Source organism: Salmo salar, chromosome 27 (genome assembly GCF_965601325.2).
Source record: "Salmo salar chromosome 27, fSalSal1, whole genome shotgun sequence".
NCBI classification, from domain to species: Eukaryota; Metazoa; Chordata; class Actinopteri; order Salmoniformes; family Salmonidae; genus Salmo; species Salmo salar.
The window spans coordinates 42,821,678-42,839,693 of NC_138317.1; the positions used below are offsets into that span (position 1 = coordinate 42,821,678).

Here is an 18,016-nt window from a genome sequence, read left to right on the forward strand (position 1 = left end):
ACGATTAATCAGTTTAATCGCCTAATAATAATAACAGGGAGTTATTTTGATAAACATGTCTTCAGTTAATGGTGCCCAAAGACACGACACATGTGTGTAAAGCTACGTATATATGAATTTACGACTGCAGTATATAAATGTGTTTGTGACTGCAGTATATCAACAGTGAAATTGTAACCTTCTCAAACAGCCTGATTCCTTCTCTTAGAGGAGGTGCTTCTGCAATAATGTGATTTGTACCACATAAAAGTTAAAGTATTGGGTTCTTCACGTTATCCCATAATCCCATTCCCATTCCACTACCTTTTCATTGTTTTAATTATTTTACATATATATATATATATATATATATACACACACTACCATTCAAAAGTTTGGGGTCACTTAGAAATGTCTTTTTTTTTTTAAGAAAAGTATATTTTTTGGTCTATTAAAATAACATCAAATTGATACAGTGTAGACATTGTTAATGTTGTAAATAACTATTGTAGCTGGAAACGGCAGATTATTTTTAATGTAATATCTACAGAGACCCATTATCAGCAACCATCACTCCTGTGTTCCAAAGGCATTGTTGTGTTAGATAATCCAAGTTTATCATTTTAAAAGGCTAATTGATCGTTAGAAAACCCTTTTGCATTTTTTTTCTCGCACATCTGAAACCTGTTGGGCTGATTAAAGAAGCAATAAAACTGTCCTTCTTTAGACTAGTTGAGTATCTGGAGCATCAGCATTTGTGGGCTCGATTACAAGCTCAATATGGCCAGAAACAAAAACCTTTCTTCTGAAACTCGTCAGTCTATTCTTGTTCTAAGAAATTATGTCTATTCCATGCGAGAAATTTCCAAGAAACTGTTTTGATTAGATTTTGCTCACTTCCTCTTCTTTAACTCCGCCCCCAGGGGAGCGACCTACCGTTGAGCCAATGAGAGTGGAGGGGGCGGGGCAGAGGAACAAGCGAAGCCGTCACACCTGTGAGCTGTGTGACAAGGTGATCATTGGAGACCTGGAGTGGACGGGTGGGCAAGCGTTACGGCAATGTTCTTCCAACGTTGTGGGTTGGCATGACTGACCCTCTGTTTACAATAGCAACAATTATAACTGGGCAGTTCTGTGTTTCTGAGATTGTTACATACAGGCATTCCTTGTGAGTCGGCGCTTAATGTCTTTGGAGTGACGTGCACCAGATGTTTATGTTGATGGTCATCAAACGTTGATCTCGCCGACTTGAAACCTCTCTGTCTTTCTCTGTTGTCTCCAGCCCATCTCAAGTCTAAGAAACACCACTATCATGTGAGGAAGAGGAGGAAGTCCGAGCCAGAACCTGAACCAGCCAGCGACCAGCCCCAGGGGACTACTCCACCTCCCACCCCTACTACAGATGGCCCTACCCTGGGTAACTCCACTACTCTAGCCCCTGGCTCAGCTGAGGCCTGTGGAGAACCAGAGTCCCCAGGTACCAGTTCTACTGAGAAAGAAGCCCCAGTTCTATAGGAGAGGAGATATGATTCACTACTAAAAGCCCCTATGATCAGTATTGCAGGTGGAACAGTCTTTTTGGCCTCATCTTGTGCCCTGCTTGTCGGATTGACTCCTATTAAATCAGAAAGATAAAAAGGAACAATCAAGGAAACTTGATTGATGATGGATTATCTGAGGACAACACTGAGACCAGGGATAAGTCAGTCTCTTGACGACGTCACCACTATGACATCATCGCTCATGTCTATGACTTCATCATTGTTTGACCCAAGTTCATGGATTGGTCGGTTTGGTTCCTTATTTTCTGAAGTGAAGTTTGATCCTAATGTGACAGAACTCTCAAATGGAATCACAGTTGATGTTTTACAGCAGGGTTCAATAAGACCGACCGTCTCTGTCCTTGTCAGGTAACCGTCTTGTAACACACTGTATGGCACTGCTGTGTTTGGAACGAGATGTATGTGTGTCTGCATTGTAATTATTGTAATTAAAGATGCATTTTTTTTATGACTTCAGTTGTGTTTGAATGACCAAACTAACGTGACATCATTTAATAGTTTTGTGATGAGTGAAGTGGGATTTGTACCTTCAGTGGGACATCTTAGGAGTTTAAAGTACTGTGTTTTCACTGCACTGATTCTAGCCACTGTTTTACTATACTGAACAAAATATATTATTTTACTGAGTTACAGTTCAAAAAAGGAAATCAGTTACTTGAAATGAATTCATTAGGCCCTAATCTATGGATTTCATATCACTGGGAATACAGACATGCAAAAGTAAGGACGTGAATCAGAAAACCAGTCAGTATCTGGTGTGACCATCCTTTGCCTCAAGTGACACATGTTCTTCACATAGAGTTGATCAGGCTGTTGATTGTGGCCTGTGGAATGCTGTCCCACTCTTCAATGGCTGTGCAAAGGTGCTGGATATTGGGGGAAACTGGAACACGCTGTCGATCCAGAGCATCCCAAACATGATCAATGGGTGACATGTCTGGTGAGTATGCAGGCCATGGAAGAACTGGGACATTTTCAACTTCTAGGAATTGTGTACAGATTCTTGCGACATGGAGACGTGCATTATCCCGCTGAAACATGAGGTGATGGCGGCGGATGAATGGTACGACAATGGGCTTCAGGATCTCGTCACGGTATCTCTGTGCATTCAAATTGCCATCGATAAAATGTAATTGTGTTTGTTGTCCATAGCTTATGCCTGCCCATACCATAACCCCAACGCCACCATGGGGCACTCTGTTCACAACGTTGACATCAGCAAATTGCTCATCCACACAACGTTGGTGAGGCCGGTTAGATAGGCGGCTTATGGTAGAGAACTGAACATTCAATAATCTGGTAACCGCTCTTGTGGACATTCCTGCAGTCAGCATGCCAATTGCACACTCCCATCTGTGGCATTGTGTTGTGTGACAAAACTGCACATTTTAGAGTGGCCTTTTGTTGTCCCCAGCACAAGATGCACCTGTATAATTATCATGCTATTTAATCAGCTTCTTGATATGCTATTTCCTGTCAACTGAATGGATTATCTTGGCTAAGGAGAAATGCCCAATAGCAGGGATGTAACCAAATTTGTGCACAGAATTTATTAAGAGAAACATGTTTTTTGTGAGTATGGAACATTTCTAGTATCTTTCATTTCAGCTCATGATACACGGACAAACACTTTACGGCCTTCCCTGTAGCTCAGTAGGTAGAGCATGGTGTTTGCAACGCCAGGGTTGTGGGTTCGATTCCCACGGGGGGCCAGCACAGAAAAACAAAAAATGTATGAAATGTATGCATTCACTACTGTAAGTCGCTCTGGATAAGAGCGTCTGCTAAATGATGTAAATGTATAAATGTATAAATGTACATGTTGCATTTAAAAGAAATTCAGTGTAGTTCTCTCTCTCGGTCTCTTTCCCCTCTCTCGGTCTCTCTCTTTATCTCTTTCCCTCTCCCCAGACGTTTCCTGTCATTCTCTCAACATTTCCATTTTTCTCTTTGTTTATTTATATCTCCTCTCACCTATTTTCACTCCTCACCCTTTCTCTCCTCATGTTTAAAAAAAATATTCCATCATCCCCTCTTCTTACTCTCTCCCCCGTCCCTCCCTCTCTCTTTCTAACCATCCCTTAAAACTAGTTGGTCTCCTGTTTCATATTTTCCTCAGTCTGATAGTGTCTGATCTCTCTGTGCTTCATACAGTACAATAACCCTGATTTAGCTCCTGTCTGTCTCATACATTAATCTGATCGTTCTCTGTAGTTTTTCTCCATACTGTCCAGTATTCAGTAGTTTATCCATAACCTCAGTCACTGACCTCATCCCAATGCTAAATATACATCTAGACATAATAACTGTAAGGGATTGTGTTTGTATCTGGGTCAGAACTACACTGATAGCAAAGGTCACTGGTCCCTTCTCTCTCTCTCTCTCCATCTCTCTCTCTCTCTCTCTCTCTCTCTCTCTCTCTCTCTTTCTCTTTCCCTCTCGCTCGTTCTCTCTACTTCTTGCTCTCTCTCTCTCCATCTCTCTCCATCTCACTCTTTCTCTCTACATCTCTCTCTATCTCTCTCCTACCATTTACCAACCATGATGACAATGATAAGTAACAAATAATTATCCACATTGTCACACTACAGAATGCTGTTGTTAGATCTAATTAGATGTATTTCACCAGACCAGGGAAATTACTTACAAGCCCTTTAATAACCAACAATGCAGTTTTAAGAAAAATACCTAAAAAAAGAGGAAGAAAAAGTAAGAGATAAGAATAACAAATAATTAAAGAGCAGTAAAATAACAATAGTGGGGCAACATAGGGGTTACAGGAACAAAATCAAATCAAACTTTATTTGTCACATGCGCCGAATACAACAAGTGTAGACTTTACCGTGAAATGCTTACTTTACGAGCCCTTAACCAACAGTGCAGTTCAAGAAGAAGAAAATATTTACCAAGTAGACTAAAATAAAAAGTAATAATAAAAAGTAACACAATAAGAATAATGAGGCTATATACAGGCGGCACCGGTACTGAGTCAATGTGCAGGGGTACAGGCTAGTTGAGGTAATCTGTACATGTAGGTGGGGGTGAAGTGACTATTTATAGATAATAAACAGCGAGTCGCAGCAGTGTTCAAAGGGGGGGAGGGGGGGTTAATATAAATTGTTCAGCAGACTTATGGCTTGGGGTAGAAGCTGTTGAGGAGCCTTTTGGTCCTAGACTTGGCACTTGGGTACTGCTTGCCGTGCGGTAGCAGAGAGAACAGTCTATAACTTGTGTAACTGGAGTCTCTGACAATTTTATGGGCTCTCCTCTGACACCGCCTATTATAACAGAGTCAATGGCAATGTGCTGGGGCACTGGTGTTGAGGTAATTGAGGTAATATGTACATGTAGGTAGAGTTATTAAAGTGACTATGCATAGATAATAGATACTATGCATAGATAAGTCTTATGGCTTGAGGGTAGAAGCTATTTAGGAGTCTTTTGGACCTAGACTTGGTGCTCCGGTACCGCTTGCCATGCGGTAGCAGAGAGAACAGTCTATGACTAGGGTGGCTGGAGTTTTTGACAATTTTTAGGGTTTTCCTCTGACACCACCTGGTATAGAGGTCCTGGATGGCAGAAAGCTTGATGTAACCTCTGTAGTTCCTATGCGGTTAGAGGCCGAGCAGTTGCCATACCAGGCAGTGATGCAACCCGTCAGGATGCTCTCGATGGTGCAGCTGTAAAACCTTTTGAGGATCTGAGGACCTATGCCAAATCTTTTCAGTCTCCTGAGGGGGAATAAATCAAATCAAATCCAATTTATTTATATAGCCCTTCTTACATCAGCTGATATCTCAAAGTGCTGTACAGAAACCCAGCCTAAAACCCCAAACAGCAAGTAATGCAGGTGTAGAAGCACGAATAGGTTTTGTCGTGTCCTCTTCACGACTATCTTTGTTTGCTTGGACCATGTTAGTTTGTTAGTGATGTGGACGCCAAGGAACTTGAATCTCTCAACCTGCTCGACTACAGCCCCGTCGATGCTCGGTACTCCTGTAGTCCACAATCATCTCCTTTTGTCTTGATCACGTTGAGACAATCAGAGACGTCTTTCTTCTGTTCAGATTTGGTCCGATCCGGACTGGCCTTGATTTGGGCCAAAACGTAGAAATCTATGTTATGTTTAGATCTATACCAAATGTGAACCAATCATGAACATCTATGTATGTTTCACAAGATTAGACATTTACATTTACATTTACATTTACGTCATTTAGCAGACGCTCTTATCCAGAGCGACTTACAAATTGGTGCATTCACCTTATGATATCCAGTGGAACAACCACTTTACAATAGTACATCTATATCTTTTTTGGGGGGGGAGGGTGGGGGGGGGGGGTTAGAAGGATTACTTTATCCTATCCCAGGTATTCCTTAAAGAGGTGGGGTTTCAGGTGTCTCCGGAAGGTGGTGATTGACTCCGCTGTCCTGGCGTCAGTTCTCTGCTGCCAATGACTGGAACGAATTGCAAGGAAGAAGAGGCAGCCGAAGGAGGAATTGGCTTTGGGGGTGACCAGAGAGATATACCTGCTGGAGCGCGTGCTACAGGTGGGTGCTGCTATGGTGACCAGCGAGCTGAGATAAGGGGGGACTTTACCTAGCAAAGACTTATAGATGACCTGGAGCCAGTGGGTTTGGCGACGAGTATGAAGCGAGGTGGGTAGTATATGGGGCTTTGGTGACAAAACGGATGGCGCTGTGATAGACTGCATCCAATTTATTGAGTAGGGTTATGAGTAGTTAATTACCCTAGGGTGGCAACACATACATGATACGTGATTTTAATGGGGCTTACTCCATTCTAATTGAACAGTATAAAACAATCCGACTTAAAACCAAATCATTTTCAGCCTTTTCATACATTTCTGCATTTCCTGCACTTTTATTATCATAAAATGCAGGTTTGCACGCAGGTTTGCACGATATGGACAAAATGTCTATGACTACTTCATTGGTGAACTGTTGGAATCATTGAAATAAAATGATTATTCGAATTCTATAATTGTAAAATAGTAGGCAGCACCTTGAATACATTGTTGTTTGACATTACCACAAATGTTAAAAAAAATGTTAAAAAGCCATGGAGGAATTATTGACAGGGTACGAACCAAAGTGTTGATCAGTGTTTCCAAATTAGATTTTACATTACATGTTTTCTTACCTCATGCAGCTAGCTACAGTAGCTAGTTAACATAATCATGCTTTGTCTATTCATCTCCGATTTAGGAGATAACGTTACGCAAACAACATGTTGATCTAGGTCTACACAAGCGCTGGTACCAGGGTGTATTAGCTAGCTAGCTACGTTTGCTCTGACTCTTAGTAAATTTAGCAAGCTAGCTAGCCAGCTAACTAGAAATTACCATTAGCGACTAACATTGACTTTATTTTAGCCACAGCTTGCTAAGAAAAGACAAACTAGATGGCCGTCGTTTGTAGACAAGATCTACAAAACTAATAGTGTAGTTATAGAAGCATCATCGTTGTCACCAACATCTTGTTGCGTTTATCTGAGCATGCAGACTGCAGAGTGAACTGTGAAAGTCTGTGAAAGTGCTTCTGACTCTGTGGTCGAGCAACTGCTCCCTTTTTGAGTGACGGCGGGGCGGGGCTTGGTGCGGGATGTGGCATACAGAAGGAGAGGGAGAAAGATGACTCAAGTTGTAATCTGAGTCAACTTTAATTAAGCAATAAAGCCCGAGGAGGTGTGGTATATGGCCAATATACCACAGCTAAGGGCTGTTCTTAGGAGTGGCAGGTAGCCTAGTGGTTAGAGTGTTGGGTCAGTAAACAAAAATCAAATTAAAGTTTATTTGTCACGTGCGCCGAATACAACAGGTGTAGACCTTACAGTGAAATGCTTACTTACAGGCTCTAACCAATAGTGCAAAAAAGGTGTTAGGTGAACAATAGGTAAGTAAAGAAATAAAACAACAGTAAAAAGACAGTGAAAAATAACAGTAGCGAGCCTATATACAGACACCGGTTAGTCAGGCTGATTGAGGTAGTATGTACATGTAGATATGGTTAAAGTGACTATGCATATATGATGAACAGAGAGTAGCAGTAGCGTAAAAGAGGGGTTGGCGGGTGGTTGGTGGGACACAATGCAGATAGCCCGGTTAGCCAATGTGCGGGAGCACTGGTTGGTCGGCCCAATTGAGGTAGTATGTACATGAATGTATAGTTAAAGTGACTATGCATATATGATAAACAGAGAGAAGCAGCAGCGTAAAAGAGGGGTTGGGGGGGGCATTTCATTAAAAGGTTGCTGGATTGAATCCCCAAGGTAAAAATATGTCGTTCTGCCCCTGAACAAGGTAGTTAACCCACTGTTCCTAGGCCGTCATTGTAAATAAGTATTTGTTCTTAACTGACTTGCCTTGTTAACCCTCCCGTTGTCCTCCCATTCTGCCTACTCCCTGTGTCCCCGGCGGGTCACCCTGTCCCGTCTCGGCTAAAGGCCCAGAGGGCACAAGTGTGACAGTAGGCGTGCGAACAGCCTTTGCAGATGTATTTCTTACACCTGCAGCACGCCGTGTGTGTCTTGGCGTCCTTCTTGGGTGGGCAGAGCTGACACCTCTTCCTCTTACTCGCCACTAGCGGGGCAGCGGCCGGGCCAGCGGCGTCCGGGCCAGCGGTGTGCTCCCGCGCTCGCGGAGGAGCCACGTCGTGGTCCGCACTCTGCAGGACTTTGACAAGCGCGGACGCGGCTTCGGTGCGGGGGAGACGCTGCCTTCTTTGTATCAAGGGCTTGACAAGCGCCTTTCCCAACTGCTCCAGGAACACCCTCCTCTTGTTCCGCTTCCGAGGCATCCAGTCGGGCTTGATCTCTCGCCATATGACAAAGGCGTTGTAGGAGGACACGTCGAGGATGTTGTGGAAGATGACCAGGGGCCAGCGGGCAGTCATCCGTCTGCAGCTGTAGGTGCCGACCACCTTGTATAGGTTGTCCTTGTTGCAGTTGTAGTCTAGGATGAGGGCCGGCTTCCGGTCGCGGCGATCGCTACTGTCGGCCTCCGTGTGCAGCGTGCTCAGGAGTAGCACGTTCTTATTTCTCTTTGCCAGGTAGGACACCAGAGTGGCGGTGGGCGTGAAGGCGAACCTGGAGGACGAGACCTGTCTGCCCTTTGACTGGAGCAGCGCGGGAGGGAGTCGGGCTTGTTCTTTCGCACCGTGCCAACCATGGTGAGGTTCCTCTCGAGGAGCCGCTGGCCGAGTTCGTAGGAGGTGAAGAAATTGTTGCAGGTGACGTTGTGACCACCCGGCAGCCCCTGCGTGAGATCGAGGACGACACGCGCGCCCTGGTTCTTCTCGGGGGCTCCGCCGGCCACCTTACCGGTGTAGACTTGCATCTTCCAAGCGTAGCTGGACTTGGCGTCGCAGGCCACCCACGACTTGATGCCGTATTTGGCCGGCTTGCTGGGGATGTACTGTCGGAAAGGACAGCGCCCTTTTGGGAGAGGGAGAGGAAGGAGATTAGCGTCGACGGCAGCGTCGACGACGCTGCTACTGATGCTGCTGCTGCTGCTGACGCTACCCCTCTATACTACCGCTGGCTCATCATTGGGGGCGCACAGCGTTTATGTTACACACTGCCGCTACTGCCGCTGCCGCTGCTGATGCTACTGCTGACGCTACCTCTCTATACTACACGTACACAGATACACAGATACATAGACAGTACCTCTGAACGGGACCAGTTGTTGGTCCACCGTCAAGTCAGACCCTGGGTTGAGAGGAAGGACATTAGCAGCGCCATGCTGCTGATGCTACTGCTACTGCTGCTGCTGCTGTTGATGATGATGCTGACGCTACCTCTCTATACTACCGCTGGCTCACCATTGGGGGCGCACGGCGTTTATGTTACACGCCGACGCTACCTCTCTATAGTACACCTACGTACGTACGTACGTACGTACAGATACGCACAGACACACGCAGACGGTACCTCTGAACGGGACCAGTTGTTCGTCCACTGTCAACTCGCACCCCGGGTTGTAGAGGGCCGGCAGCCGCTCCTCCCACAGGTCCCAGACCTCTCTTATGGCCGCCAGTCTGTCGGTGGCGAGTCTCGCGGGTCTCGACCGGTGGTCGTCGAATCGCAGCAGCCTCGAGTACTTGTGAAAGACCTTGAGCGGCATGGTGGCTCGGAACACGGTCCTGCCGCTCTCCGCGTCCCACAGGCTGGCCGCGGCCTCGCCCCGGGACCTGTAGACGCCCGCTAGGATTAGCAGCCCTAGGTAGGCGCGCAGGTCGATGGAGTCCATGGGTCGCCAGCCGTCGCCGTATTTTCTCACCCCCTGCAGATTTGTCATGTTCACAATGATCCTTTCTATCGACGGCGTGACAAACAGCCGGAAGGTGGACTCGATGTCGAGCGCACGCGACGTGGCGTAGGCCGTAGGGCCAGGCGTCACAGCGGGGCCGGGGTGGCGGACGGCAACGTCTCCCTTCGGGCTTTGCCGGCCGCCGCCTCCGCCGTGTCCTCTCGCTCTGGCTCTGGCTCTCTGTCTCGCTCTTCCTCCTCCGAAGAAGAAGAGGAGCACGACCGCGAGGCCGAGTCGTCCGCGTCACGTTCGGGGTCGTATTCCTCGCCGTCTTTGTCTTCCGAAACGTCCTCCTCTTCGGAATCGCAGAAGTCTTCTTCGTCTTCTCGGTCGACACTGGAGGCTATCTGTTCCAGGACCTGAGCCGCGCTGAAACCGGGACTGCGAGGCGTCGGCGGCCTCACGCTCAGCGGGGTCGTATTCCTCGCCGTCGTCCTCATCGTCGTCCTCATCTTCTTTTTCTTCTTCTTTTTCTTCCTCTTCTTCCTGATTAGTAGCCTCTCTACGGCCAGCCGACTGCACACTGACGCACCGCGCCCGGCCCGGGGGGTCGCTCTGACCCGGCCAACGGCAGGGGGGGGGTTATAACATACACATTGCTAACGCTTCCCCCGGGGTCGCTCTGACCCGGCCTAGACGCGGGGGGAACAGCTCCTAACACATGGCCATCCCAGGGGGTCGCTCTGACCCGGCCGAGACAACGGGAGGGCTAACACATGGCCGGGCCCGGGGTCGCTCTGACTCGGCCTAGACACGGGGGAACAGCTCCTAACACATGGCCGAGCCAGGGGGTCGCTCTGACCAGGCCGAGACAACGGGAGGGTTAAATAAAGGTTCAATTCAAAAACAAATTAGGCATGATGCAATGGATATAACAATTAGTCATGGTATATTATCCAAATACCACAAACCCAGAGGTGCAAACCAAACACTGGAAAATACGGTTATAGAAGGTAAAGTAAAATTGTATTTTAGACTCAGTCGGTTTTTAGAAAGCACGTTGAGATTCTGCCCACCATTGGCTCACAACAACAACAAAAAATTCAAATGCAATTTTATTTTTTTCTGTTTGTTTTAGTCAATTACAAAACTCAATTTAAGTCAAGTACAACGTCTAAAGATTAGTTTTTAACATTGCCTTCTATCTAGCGTTCTCACTACTTAGGAAAAAAAATGTAATATTGTTTGACGATGCTAGCAGCCATTTGAGTGAGTGAATGCTAGCTAGCTAGCTACAGAACTGGACATTAATCTGGCCAAGACCAACAACATAAACAAACAACGATTATAAATCTACAAGTAGTGAGTGAAGTTACACTCTCCCCACGCCGAATAGCCTGAAGCCACAGGGCTCTTCTCACCGACTCTATTTCTCTATGTGGGACCATTGCGAACTGTAGGTCAGGATTTTTTGAGCTGGCTACAACACAGCAGCTTTTCGGCAGGGTTTTGTTATTTCTCTTTTACAATGGGGGTCAATAGGAAAGAATGTTTTCCCTAATTTGTGGGCGTAGTCGAGGGGAATTCCTTATTATTACCTATAGTATTGACTTGGGGTATAGTAAAATACTGACTACTGCCCAGCCCTAGTGTGCAATATACTTCTTAGTAAGTAAAACAATCAGGCACATAATGCCAGTTATGTTGCCCAGCAAATGTCGCTATGGGATAATAATGTCAGTTATGTTGCCCAGGCAAATGTCGCTATGGGATAATAATGCCAGTTATGTTGCCCAGGCAAATGTCGCTATGGGATAATAATGCCATTTATGTTGCCCAGGCAAATGTCGCTATGGGATAATAATGTCAGTTATGTTGCCCAGGCAAATGTCGCTATGGGATAATAATGTCAGTTATGTTGCCCAGGTAAATGTCGCTATGGGATAATAATGCCAGTTATGTTGCCCAGGCAAATGTCGCTATGGGATAATAATGGCAGTTATGTTGCCCAGCAAATGTTGCTATGGGATAATAAAGTGTATATTATTTCATTAAATACAGATCTTGGTGAAAAAAGAAAAGCCTATTTTTTAAACGTCCAAAGCAAGGTGTTTTTAATCCATAGCCCATTTCTATCTCTCTCTCACACACACACACACACACACACACATATATGCACGCACGCACATACAAATACACAGATTAAAAAAACAGACATAAACATAAACACACATCAACGTGATAAGGCTCTGCTCTAGTGTCCGTCGGTTGCCATAGCAACATGGCACCGTTCTAGTTCTGTCTTGACTGAGCACGCCGTGGCATCCCCAACACGCTAAACACACACGCACACACGAACACAGAACTAATCTCCATACGTACATAATACCACAGATTAGAAACACGCGCACTCCCCCCCCACACACACACACACACACACACACACACACACACACACACACACACACACACACACACACACACACACACACACACACACACAAACAGACACACTTCCATACTCAAAAAAACAGGTTAACTACTTGTAATTGCATCAGTCAAATATAAGCACCAACCAAATTATTATTATTTTGTATTACAGCAGATGTTTTAAGTTATTCAGAGCAAATATTTTTTTTTAAAACAATGTGTCTTTGCTTCAAAACAGACTAAACTGTTCAAGATACTGACTAACATTTCTTGTTTACCTATCAAGGCCTGTCTGATAGTTGCTATGTTTACTAGAAGCTTGATGGGCAGCAGCTGATATGGAACCTGTCCAAAAGTCAGTACTGCCACCTGGTGGAGAAAAGCTGCACTTTCATCAACTAATTAACTATGTCTATATACGACAAAGACAGTTGACTAATGGAGTAAAATCTCAGGATTTCAGAAGATCCACTAAAAGACCCATTTATGATAATTACATTTTTTTAAGATATATATTTTTTTAAATTTGTAGCCTATTCTGCTGTTACCCAAGTTGTCTTATTCCTGTGTAAGACTCACTAAACATTTTCCTTTTAAAGTATATTTTTTTTATACAGTATTAATGTTACTGTCCCCCATTACAACAAAAATATTTAAATACATGTAATTTTGTCCTTGAAACATTTAATTGAAATACTGTAGAATTCTATTTCATTCTCAAGGGACTGCTCCTTCTGCTTTTTACATTTACATTTTAGTCATTTAGCAGACACTCTTATCCAGAGCGACTTACAGTAGTGAATGCATACATTTCATACATTTTTTTTCCCGTACTGGTCCCCCGTGGGAATCGAACCCACCACCCTGGCGTTGCAAACACCATGCTCTACCAACTGACTGGCCAGTACAACGCATCAGCTATCTAGTGTTTACGTACAGGTAACTGACAAAATAATGGAAACACCAACATAAAGTGTATAGTAGGAGACTCAGAATTAGCTAAGTAACATCGATAATTAAAATCTTATCTGCAGAATATTCTTATATGGTTAAAACGGTTGAACTCTTGTTATTAGAATGTATCCTTTTGGACTCTGGTGTTGGCAGCTGCACTTCCTCCCTCAGCTGTGCCTCAGTCACCTTGGGGTCCAGAGAGGGGAGAAGTCAGGCCTGTCTGTCACATGTCCTTGTTGCTATGCAGAATATCAGAAAGAGAAGAGGACAGAAGAAGGTCAGAAGGGAACATTGTTTCTATAGGTGAACGTGTATCTAACATAAACCATGTGAAGGGATGGTGTGAGTAATGGGGAACCAGTCACTTGACTCCACAATGTCTGTGCGTCAAGTCACCCCTTACTTGGGCCTTGGGGGAGATTGTCCTCTCCCCTGGTTCCCCTTGTGGAGACTAAGTAACTAAATATGTCCTTTGTTGTTCTTAGTACCGAACAAAACAACAAGGACTTTGTACTGGAGGCCAAGTGCTGGGGGGGGGTTAGTGTCTGGAAACATTGTATGTCATCTCTGCGGTTGCACCAATCCTGACCAATCCTGACATATCCTGACCAATCCTGACCTATCCTGACCAATCCTGACCAATCCTGACCTATCCTGACCAATCCTGACCTATCCTGACCTATCCTGACCAATCCTGACCTATCCTGACCAATCCTGACCTATCCTGACCTATCCTGACCTATCCTGACCAATCCTGACCTATCCTGACCAATCCTGACCTATCCTGACCTATCCTGACCAATCCTGACCAATCCTGACCTATCCTGACCAATCCTGACCTATCCTGACCTATCCTGACCAATCCTGACCTATCCTGACCAATCCTGACCTATCCTGACCAATCCTGACCAATCCTGACCTATACTGACCTATCCTGACCAATCCTGACCTATCCTGACCAATCCTGACCAATCCTGACCTATCCTGACCAATCCTGAGATGGTATATAACCCAGAGGCCCACTAAACTCAGTGGGCCTCTCACTCTTACGTAACTTTTGTGTGACCAGCTCCCTTATCGAATAAGTTTTCACTAAAGTTAATATCCTGATTGGTGATTGACCTTGTCTCTCCTCATTATTGGCCATTTTAAATATCCACTATAAATGTGTTAATAGGGCATTGGGCTGCCACGAGCCTCCAGAAACGCTTCAATGCGCCTTGGCATTGATTGTTTTTTTTTAAAAAGAGTCTGCAACTCTATTGGAGAGATGTGACATCATTCTTCCACAATAAATTACATTATTTGGTGTTTTGTTGATGGTGGTGGGAAACACTCTCAGGCGCTGCTCCAGAATCTTCCAGAACTATTTAATTGGGTTGAGATCTGGTGACTGAGACATACATACACACCCTTTAAACCTCATGTGCTCCTTTGAGTCTCCTCTTTCAATGTCACTGAGATCCCTTCATCTAACCATGGTAGCCTAAATAATGGGGGACACTGAAGCATTTTTATACATGACCCTAAGCATGATGGGATGTTAATTGCTTAATTAACTCAGGAACTACTACACCTGTGTGGAAGCACCTGCTTTTAAATATATACTTTGTATCCCTCATTTCCTGAAGTGTTTAATTTATTTTGGCAGTTGACTGTACATCATTGGCAGTCCACCTCCAGAATGAGTTGTAATTGCTAAAAGTGGACACTAGATGGGGCCACAGATCAACATGATCCAGTCGTCAGTCAGTGAGGTTAAACACATGACATGGAATATGTGTGCCTAACAATTACATATATACACACACACACATATACACACACTACTGGTCAAAAGTTTTAGAACACCTACTCCTTCAAGTGTTTTTCTTCATTTTTTACAAGTTTCTATATTGTAGAATAATAATAATAATAATAATAGTGAAGACATCAAAACTATGAAATAACACATATGGAATCATGTAGTAACCAAAAAAGTGTTAAACAAATTGAAATCAATTTTATATTTATATTCTTCAAAGTAGCCACCCTTTGCCTTGATGACAGCTTTGCGCACACTTGGCATTGTCTCAACCAGCTTCACCAGGAATGCTTTTCCAACAGTTTTGAACGAGTTCCCACATATGCTGAGCACTTGTTGGCTGCTTTTCCTTCACTCTGCAGTCCAACTCATCCCAAACCATCTCAATTGGCTTGTGGTCGGGGGATTGTGGAGGCCAGGTCATCTGATGCAGAACTCCATCACTCTCCTTCTTGGTAAAATAGCCCTTACACAGCCTGGAGGTGTGTTGGGTCATTGTCCTGTTGAAAAACAAATGATAGTCCCACTAAGCACAAACCAGATGGGATGGCATATCACTGCAGAATGCTGTGGTAGCCATGCTGGTTAAGTGTGCCTAGAATTCTAAAGAAATCACAGACAGTGTCATCAGCAAAGCACCCCCACACCATCACACCTCCTCCTCCATGCTTCAACCACACATGCGGAGATCATCCGTTCACCCACACTGCATCTCACAAAGACACAGCGGTTAGAACCAAAAATCTCACATTTAAACTCATCAGACCAAAGGACACATTTCCACCAGTCTAATATCCATTGCACGTGTTTCTTGGACCAAACAAGTCTCTTCTTATTATTGGTGTCCTTTAGTAGTGGTTTCTGTGCAGCAATTTGACCATGAAAGCCTGATTCACACAGTCTCTTCTGAACAGTTGATGTTGAGATGTGTCTGTTACTTGAACTCTGTGAAGCATTTCTTTGGGCTGGTAACTCTAATGAACTTATCCTCTGCAGCAGAAGTAACTCTGGGTCTTCCTTTCCTGTGGCGGTCCTCATGAGAGCCAGTTTCATCATAACGCTTGACGGTTTTTGCGACTGCACTTGAAGAAACTTTCAACATTCCGTATTGACTGACCTTCATGTCTTAAAGTAATGATGGACTTCTCGTTTCTCTTTGCTTATTTGAGCTGTTCTATCCATAATATGGACTTGGTCTTTTACCAAATATGGCTATCTTCTGTATACCAACCCTACCTTGTCACAACACAACTGATTGGCTCAAATGCATTAAGAAGGAAAGAAATTCCACAAATGAACTTTTAACAAGGCACACCTGTTAATTGAAATGCATTCCAGGTGACTAGCTCATAAAGCTGGTTGAGAGAATGCCAAGAGCGTGCAAAGCTGTCAAGGCAAAGGGTGGCTACTTTGAATAACTTTTATTGGCTACTACATGATTCCATATGTGTTATTTTATATTTTTTGACGTCTTCACTATTATTCTACCATGTATAAAATAGTAAAAATAAATGTAAAATAATATGGAATGAGTAGGTGTGTGTAAACTTTTGACTGGTACTGTATATATATATATATATATATATATATATATATATATATATATATATATATATATATATATATATATATATATATATATATATATATATATATATTTAATTTGGACACACCTACTCAACACAGGGTTAAATATCTTTCACTCAATGTCTCTCTCCCCACACCACACACACACACACACACACACACACACACACACACACACACACACACACACACACACACTCCTACCCATCATGTCTACATATGCGTCCATTGTGTCTGCAGTTTCCAGTTGAACCCTTGGTTTTCCAGACATTGCGGTGACATTGTGCCCCAGGGTGATTAGCAGCAATACAAAAAAACAACAGTGCATGATAATGTGCATTACACGCAACCAATGAGAGAGGTCGTAGCTTCACTTACACACACAGGCGCACTCACTCCCCCAGGGTTTTGTGTTTTATGGTTTTGACCAGGCCAGTTATTGGCCTTCTCTCCTCCCTCTCTCTCTCTCTCCCTCCCTTTTCTTTATGACAGCTGTTATACAGTTTACATCTCCTGCCTCCATCCCTCCGTTTGTCCATCCTTCTCTCTAGCCCTGGGGGTCACTAGCAAATGAAGGGGAGAGGGGAGAGAGAGACACAGACATAGGAGAGGAGCAAGGGAGTAAGCCAATGAAGGAGTGCAGTGTGCTGCCAGGGGCGACTCAGACGAGTCTCACAGACACACAGGGTCAGCCAGGATCTGTTTATAAAGGAGTGCAGCGTGCTGTCAGGGGCGACTCAGACGAGTCTCACAGACACACTAGAGAGAGACGAGGACACACAGACACATTCATGAACACACACACACACACACACACCCAGTGAACAGGAATGAGATAGAGATGAGCAGATGTGTCACCCAGGAAGTAAAAAAAATATATATATCCTCTGTGTACAACTTAAAACACCAAATAGTGCATGCAGAACAGAATTAGGCCGATACCCGCTAATGATCAAAATCCAGAAAAGAGCCGTTAAAATTCTACAAGCACCTAAATTAAAGCGATTCCAAAACCTTCCATAACAAAGCCATCATATACAGAAAGATTAACCTGGACAAGAGTCCCCTAAGCAAGCTGGTCCCGGGGCTCTGTTCACAAACACAAACACACCCCACAGAGCCCCAGGACAGCAACACAACTAGACCCAACCAAATCATGAGAAAACAAAAAGATAATTACTTGACACATTGGAAAGAATGAACAACAAAACAGAGCAAACTAGAATGCTATTTGTCCCTAAACAGAGAGAACACAGTGGCAGAATACCTGACCACTGGGACTGACCTACATTTAAGATCTTTGACTATGTACAGACTCAGTGAGCATAGCCTTGCTATTGAGAAAGGCCGCCGTAGGCAGACCTGGCTGTCAAGAGAAGACAGGCTATGTGCACACTGCCCACAAAATGAGATGGAAACTGAGCTGC

At 44.4% G+C, this 18,016-nt stretch overlaps 2 protein-coding genes across 2 annotated transcripts in view; one reads left to right on the forward strand and one right to left on the reverse strand.

The window, feature by feature from the left end:
* The first annotated feature begins 907 nt into the window (after positions 1–907).
* On the forward strand, positions 908–1,992 carry LOC106594867 (uncharacterized). The gene is made up of 2 exons (XM_082970288.1): positions 908–1,019; positions 1,262–1,992. The coding sequence occupies exons 1-2, from the start codon at positions 926–928 to the stop codon at positions 1,492–1,494; spliced, it is 327 nt and encodes a 108-aa protein (XP_082826414.1). The 5' UTR covers positions 908–925; the 3' UTR covers positions 1,495–1,992.
* Positions 1,993–9,960: 7,968 nt separating this feature from the next.
* Positions 9,961–18,016, reverse strand: part of LOC145864417 (uncharacterized) — a 78,014-nt gene continuing 69,958 nt past the window's right edge. The window contains exon 4 of the mRNA XM_082970276.1: positions 9,961–10,429. Within this exon, the coding sequence (XP_082826402.1) occupies positions 9,961–10,429 (469 nt within the window). The remainder of the gene's footprint in view (positions 10,430–18,016) is intronic.

Coding starts and splice junctions, on each gene's coding strand:
- LOC106594867 (XM_082970288.1), top strand. CDS start 926: ATGAGAGTGGAGGGGGCGGGGCAGAGGAACAAGCGAAGCCGTCACACC. Junction 1,020..1,261: donor TGGAGACCTGGAGTGGACGG/GTGGGCAAGCGT, acceptor TGTTGTCTCCAG/CCCATCTCAAGTCTAAGAAA.